Source organism: Rattus rattus, chromosome 18 (genome assembly GCF_011064425.1).
Source record: "Rattus rattus isolate New Zealand chromosome 18, Rrattus_CSIRO_v1, whole genome shotgun sequence".
Classification (NCBI taxonomy): Eukaryota; Metazoa; Chordata; class Mammalia; order Rodentia; family Muridae; genus Rattus; species Rattus rattus.
In genome coordinates, this window is record NC_046171.1 from 5,332,359 (window position 1) to 5,338,667 (window position 6,309).

Here is a 6,309-nt window from a genome sequence, read left to right on the forward strand (position 1 = left end):
GAGCTCAGGGATTGGCAAATTTTCCTGCTCAGGATTGACCACTGAGCCATCCCTCCAGCTCCCTCTTACTGCATTGTTATTACCTTGTGTGCCTGTGTTTCTATGTGTGTGTAGGTTTGTGAGCATTTCTGTCAGAATGATGTGTGTGCTGGGAATTGAACCCAGGTCCTCTCCAAGAGCAGCATGCACTCCTAACTGCTGAGACATCTCTCTAGGCTTCCCTAGACATGAGCTCTCATTGAACCTGGGCTCACTGACTTGACTCAAGGGGATCAGTGCTCAGATCACGCTCTTGTGTCTGGCTTTTGCCTGTTGGTTGATTTGTTTGTTCTTCGAGACAGGGTTTCTCTGTGTAGCTCTGGCTGTCCTAGAACTCGCTTTGTAGACCAGGCTGCCCCAGTGCTAAGATTAAAGGTGTGCACTGCCGCCTTCCGTCTTCCTGTTTTATTTTTAATCAGCATACACATTTACTGTTCAAACTGAGGAGTTTCACTAAGACCTCTTAATACCTGTGTGCTGTGTATTTTGACCATTCTCCTGTTCCTTTTTCTTTGAGCCAGGTTTGAGGGAGCCAGCGGGTGCCAATTTCCACTTTATTCCACTAGAGGGCAGCAGAGGCCCACTTCTGGGCCTGGGCCTTTGGGTGTCTTTCCTGAGGACAGCTTGGGGGAAGCTCACAGTCAGCTTCCAGAATCCATAACTTTGCGTTGGATTCCCACACGAGTGACAGACTGTTCCTCACTCATCGATCCCTCTGCCCACTCGAGTTTGAAAACAACGGGTGGACACCTTAGACAGTTCTGCTGTCCCGTCTAGTTTCCAATTGCAGCTCTGGAGTCTGCAGCCTCCTGGAGGAAGTCTAAAGGCTGGGGCCGGTCTTTCTTAGCAGCATCCAGCATGGGAGCCTGCACTTGGTAGGTCTTTAGGTCATGTTGTCAGTCTTAAAGTGCAAAGAGCCTAACGTGACCCTGAAGGGAAGAAAGAGCAGAGTTGCCTGGGGCTGAGGGGGGTCTAGGTTTTCTATTCTGAACTCCAGAGGTGTCTGGAACCTTCCCTTGTCCCAGCCTCTGGTGTGGACTGGGGTGGTGAGCCGCCCTCCTGGAAGAGCTAGGCTAGAAGAGCCCATTTTAGCCAGTCTCTGCCTCTGCCTTCTCACCCAGCCTTCCTACCCTTTCTGACCTCAACCGAGATGATTCTGCGAACGTCACGGTTCTTTTTTTATTTTTGTTTTCTGCTGTCTGTGGTGTTAATGGGCCCACTCGTGTCAGAGTACATGCACACATATGTATGCACGCACACATGCAGAGGCTCAAGGTCGACTTGAACAATCTTTCTGCCTTCCAGTTTGTTGTGATAAAACACTGTGACCAGAACCAACTTGGTGGGGAGAGGGTGTTTGCCTCTCGGTTCCTTGTCTCAGTCTGACACTTAGGGAACTCAAGGGAGGGGCTGAAGCCGAAACCAGAGAATGTCTTTTCCTAGCTTGTTCTTTTGACTTGTGGTCAGCTGACCATTTTTACACAGCCCAACGCCTCCTGCTTAGGAATGGCACCTCAATTGGCAATCAAGAAAATGCTCAGACACGGGCCAATCTGATGCAGACAGTTGTTTACCTGGACGTCCTTCTTCCCAGGTGTGGAAGGCTGGCCACCACACCATCAATCCCCTGCCTCACTCATTAAGGTAGGCATTTGGATAAAGGCTAGGGGTTTTTGTTTGTTTGTTTGTTTGTTTATTTTTTGTTCTGATAGTGAGTACACTGTAGCTGTCTTCAGACACACCAGAAGAGGGCATCGGATCCCATTCCAGATGGTTGTGAGCCACCATGTGGTCGCTGGGAATTGAACTCAGGACCTCTAGAAGAGCAGTCAGTGCTCCTAACCGCTGAGCCATCTCTCCAGCCCAGCTAGTTTTGCTAACAAGCTTACTCTGGGAATTCCATCTCTGCCTTCAGTGGCTAGATTTACAAGTGGGCCACCGCACCCACCTGGGACTTAACCTGGGTTCTGGGGACTGAATGTTAGTGTGCTTTAAGAAGAGTGCCTACTTCTGCTCTTTAAACACTAAAGAGAGCCAGGCAGTGGCGGTGCCGGCCTGTAACCCTGGCATTTGGGAGGCAAAGGCAGGCAGATCTCTGAGTTCAAGGCTAGCCTGGTCTACAGAGCAAGTTCCAGGACAGCCAGGGCTACATAGGGAAACCCTGTCTCAAAAAACCGAGACAAACGAAAGGACTCTAAAGACTCGTCTCTAGGGGTTGGGGATTTAGCTCAGTGTTAGAGCGCTTGCCTAGGGAGGCGTAAGGCCCTGGGTTGGTCCCCAGCTCGAAAAAAGAACCAAAAAAAAAAAAAAAAAAAAAACTCGTCTCTGTTAGTCTGCCGCCAGATCCCTCCTGATACTTCTTAGCCCAGTTCTTCTGTATCTGCCCTCGAACAATTCAGAGGGAACCAGGGTGATCATCCCCCAGGGTGACATGTTCCTGAGCTCATAGCTTTTTTCCCTATAGTGCTATAGGTCAGATCTGGGGTCTTCTGCTATGATACCAAGCCTTATCAGCTGCTTCATTGTTGGCTTTGGGGGGGGCAGGTGTGAATGTGGTGTCTGCATCACATGTCCAAGCAAATCCTGTCCCTCAGCCTCCTGAGTAGCTGGGGTGACAGGTTATGCCACCCAGTCAGGCATGTACAGCACATGTGACCTGGTGCTGGGAGAAGTCAGCAAGAGGCATTAGATCCCCAGGGACTGGAGTTACAGTTGAGAGTCGCCCTGTGGGTGCTAGGATTCAAACCCGAGTCCTCTGCAAGAACAGCACATGTTCTCGGAGTGGTGGAATCAACTCTCTGGCCCTCTGTCTTAGTCAGGGTTTCTCTTCCTGCACAAACATCATGACCAAGAAGCAAGTTGGGGGGCTGGAGAGATGGCTCAGAGGTTAAGAGCACTGACTGCTCTTCCAGAGGTCCTGAGTTCAATTCCCAGCAACCACATGGTGGCTCACAGCCATCTGTAATGAGATCTGATGCCCTCTTCTGGTGTGTCTGAGGACAGCTACAGTGTACTCACATATAAATAAATAAACAAATCTTAAAAAAAAAAAAGTTGTGGAGGAAAGGGTTTATTCAGCTCACACTTCCACATGGCTGTTCATCACCAAAGGAAGTCAGGACAGGAATTCACACAGGGCAGGAAGCAGGAGCTGATGCAGAGGCCATGGAGGGATGTTGCTTACTGGCTTGCTTCCCCCGGCTTGCTCAGCTTGCTCTCTTATAGAACCCAGGACCACCAGCCTAGGGACGGCACCACCCACAATGGGCTGGGCCCTCCCACTCTTGATCACTAATCGAGAAAATGCCTTACAGCTGGGTCTCATGGGGGCATTTCCACAACGGAAGTTCCTTTCACCATGATAACTCCAGCTTGTGTCAAGTTGACACACAAAACCTGACAGTACACCTCATATCAGCTTTTGAGACAGGTAGCTTAGGCTGGCCTCAAACTCTGCTTACTTACCTCCACCATCTGAGTTGCTAGGATTCCAGAGTCCATCGCGTCTCCTTTATTAGGGCTGGAAATTGAACTCAGGGCTTGCCACAAACAAGCAAGGACCTTACCAACAAAGTTACAGCCTGACCCAGCTCCCACCCGGTGGTAGCTTTTTAACTTTTTGGGGTGGATATCATCCAAGTGTTCCTTGCAGGTCAGTTTTGGGGGTGGCAACATGGGTGCTGGGCACACGGCCGTAACTCAGCCAGTTCAGCCACCTGATTCTGATTTCTGTGTTCCACGCCACTGTGGGAAGGGGCCGAGACCTACTGCATGGAGTTGTCTGTGGAGGCTGATCCTGTGCATGGCACACCGACCGGTCACGGTGAGGGTGGCAAACCTGTCTTCCATGCCTCCGCTAGGGACAAACCACCGTGAGCCTACTTTGCTGAGCTGGAACTTCAAAGCCACTTCCCCATTCTCCTCACCCAAGCGTGGGGCCCTGCGTGTTTCAGCGTCCTTAGGGCTCCAGGCGCTGTTGGGGGCGGTCTCATGTACACAGGGCTATGCTGCACTTCTATGAACCCCAGCACTCTCCGGAGGTAGAGATGGTGGTGGGGTCAGAAGTTCAAGGTCATCATTTCATATCAGGACATTAATAGCGCCACTACATCTGCTAGCAAGGCCCTGACTTTTCTGATTGGATCAAGTAAAGAACATTGCCTAGATAGCTCCTCCCCCCCCCATTTTTTTTAACTTTTTTTTTTTTTGAGACAGTCTATGTGGTAGTCAAAGAGCTCGGCTCAACTAGAGATCTCCCCGCCTCCGCCTCGAGTGCTGAGTGCTGGGTTTAAAGCCACAGTACCTGGCTCTCCCAAGCTTGGAGGTGCCAAGGTAGTGTTTGGGGGTCTGAGGGCAATTTATGTAAATCGGTAGCTCTCGCCTTTCATTTGGTGCGACCTGGGTATCGAACTCGGCAAGCGCCCATCTTGACTTCCGAGAGGCCTCTCCTGGGAGCCTTATCTACTAAGGGTTTTTGTGTCTTCGCTAGCCCCAGTAAAAGCCCTTTGCGGTCCGACCGATTCCGGTTCTAATCCCAGGAGTGTGAGGATTGTCGAATTCCACGATCAGCTTTTCTGGGTCGGTCCTGAAAGTGCAGCCAGCTGGACTGGCCCAGAGAAGGTGCGGATCTAAGCGCTGCACAGGGGACAGCTCGCCATCAGTGTTCAGCGGAAAAGGCTTTGGGGGATGGGGTAGGGGTGGCTCCCATTCCTCACAGCGGATCCCACACTCCCCGCGCTTACCCCAGCCGGGGAACTCGAGCCGAGGGGCCCCTCTGGCCAGCTCATGACCCGCGAAGGCGTGGGGACCAGGAGAAGCCGTAAGAAGCGCGGGAGCGGTCAGCGCCCGGGAGGAGGAGCGCGGGGCGGAGCGCATCGCTCTGCCTCCCCCGCGCCCCCGCCTCTCGCATCCGGCGGCGGCACAGGATGTTCTTTCGCTCGGGTCCCCCCGCCCCCGCTCTCACTTTCTTCCCCGCTCCCCTCCTCCACACGCGCCGCGCCCCGCGCTGGCACCTTGCTTAACCCTTTCCCGCCCACGCCCAGGGCGCGCAGCGAGTCTGGAGAGCCCGCGTAGGCGCAGGCCTGCGCCCTCCCGGACAGCGTCGAGGGTGGAGGGTGTAGTGGTCTTCCGGGGACCCAAACCTGCAGTCTCCAGACCCCCCTAGATCGCCAGGGAAGGTTCCCGGGGACCTAGGCCCGCTCTCTCGCGATCTTAGGCTAAATTGCCAAGAGCAAGCGCAACGCGCGCTCTCTCGTGGGCGCAGACCTGTGTGCGTAGTTATCTACTGCCTAAGGAGCGGGGGAGGACCCAGCAACTTTAACCTCATCTTCCCCCTCCAGGTTATGCTAAGGCGCGGCTCCCGCCGTTAGAGAGGATGGAGAGAGGCCACACCCCCTAACGTCACAGTTTCCAAGGCAATCAGAGGCGGGGCTGAAGACAAGCGGACTTCGGGGACTACAAGCTGACTAGGGCTCCAGGACAGGGTGCGGCAGGACTGGGGGCTCCACAGGGTGGGACGTTTCTATCTTTGCTTCTTCTTTTTTTTTTTTTTTTTTGACTCGCTTGGTGTTGGAGAAAGTGAGAGAGGGACAACTTGTATTCGATATTTTGATTCAACAAATGTTTATGCTTGGCGCCATTCTTAGGGACTGTTTAGCTCTCTCCAAGCCCGCGGCTCACAGGTTGTCACCAATCCGGGTGGAGTGGCCATGCACCCAGGATATGATCCTGGGATGTATGTAATGTCTTTTTATTACATTTATTGTGGGGGGCTGGGGCTCATGTGCCAAAACGTGCATCTGGAGGTTTGAGGGCAGGTCATTTGTAGGAGTTAGTTCTCTCTCCTACCTTGTGGGACCCCCGAGGGGAGGGGATCCAACTCTTGTGTCAAGCTTGGCGGGCGCCTTTACCCACGGAGCTGTCTCTGTAATTACTCAGTGTCTCTCTTCTTTTGTCAAGTACCCCAGAATAAGCATTAATCAGGGAAGACTTGGTTCTCTAATTCATGGAAGGTCCCAGCCATTCAGGGAAGAAGGACAAACTGTTCCATGCTCACTACGTACCAGCTCACTCCCAGTACTTTAGGTCTTGTGACCTTTGCCCTTAATAGTTCTAGCAACTTTTGCTGCCTAGGAACCGAGTCTGAGCGGTCAGAGAGGACCCCAAGCCCAGTAGCTAAGTGTTGGAACCAGATTGGGACCCAAACCTATGGGTCTGAGTGTCCATCTCTGGCTTCCTGCTTCGACTAATTCAATGGTATGAAAGGAAGGA

The 6,309-nt window shown here is 52.7% G+C and overlaps 1 protein-coding gene across 1 annotated transcript; it reads right to left on the reverse strand.

The window, feature by feature from the left end:
- Positions 1–4,240: 4,240 nt before the first annotated feature.
- Positions 4,241–5,375, reverse strand: LOC116887540. Its single transcript, XM_032889171.1, has one exon. It carries the CDS (start codon positions 4,912–4,914, stop codon positions 4,525–4,527), a length of 390 nt encoding a protein of 129 aa, XP_032745062.1. The 5' UTR covers positions 4,915–5,375; the 3' UTR covers positions 4,241–4,524.
- Positions 5,376–6,309: the final 934 nt, after the last annotated feature.

Bases quoted from the DNA above. Each gene is read 5' to 3' on its own strand.
- LOC116887540 (XM_032889171.1), bottom strand. From the start codon at position 4,914: ATGCGCTCCGCCCCGCGCTCCTCCTCCCGGGCGCTGACCGCTCCCGCG.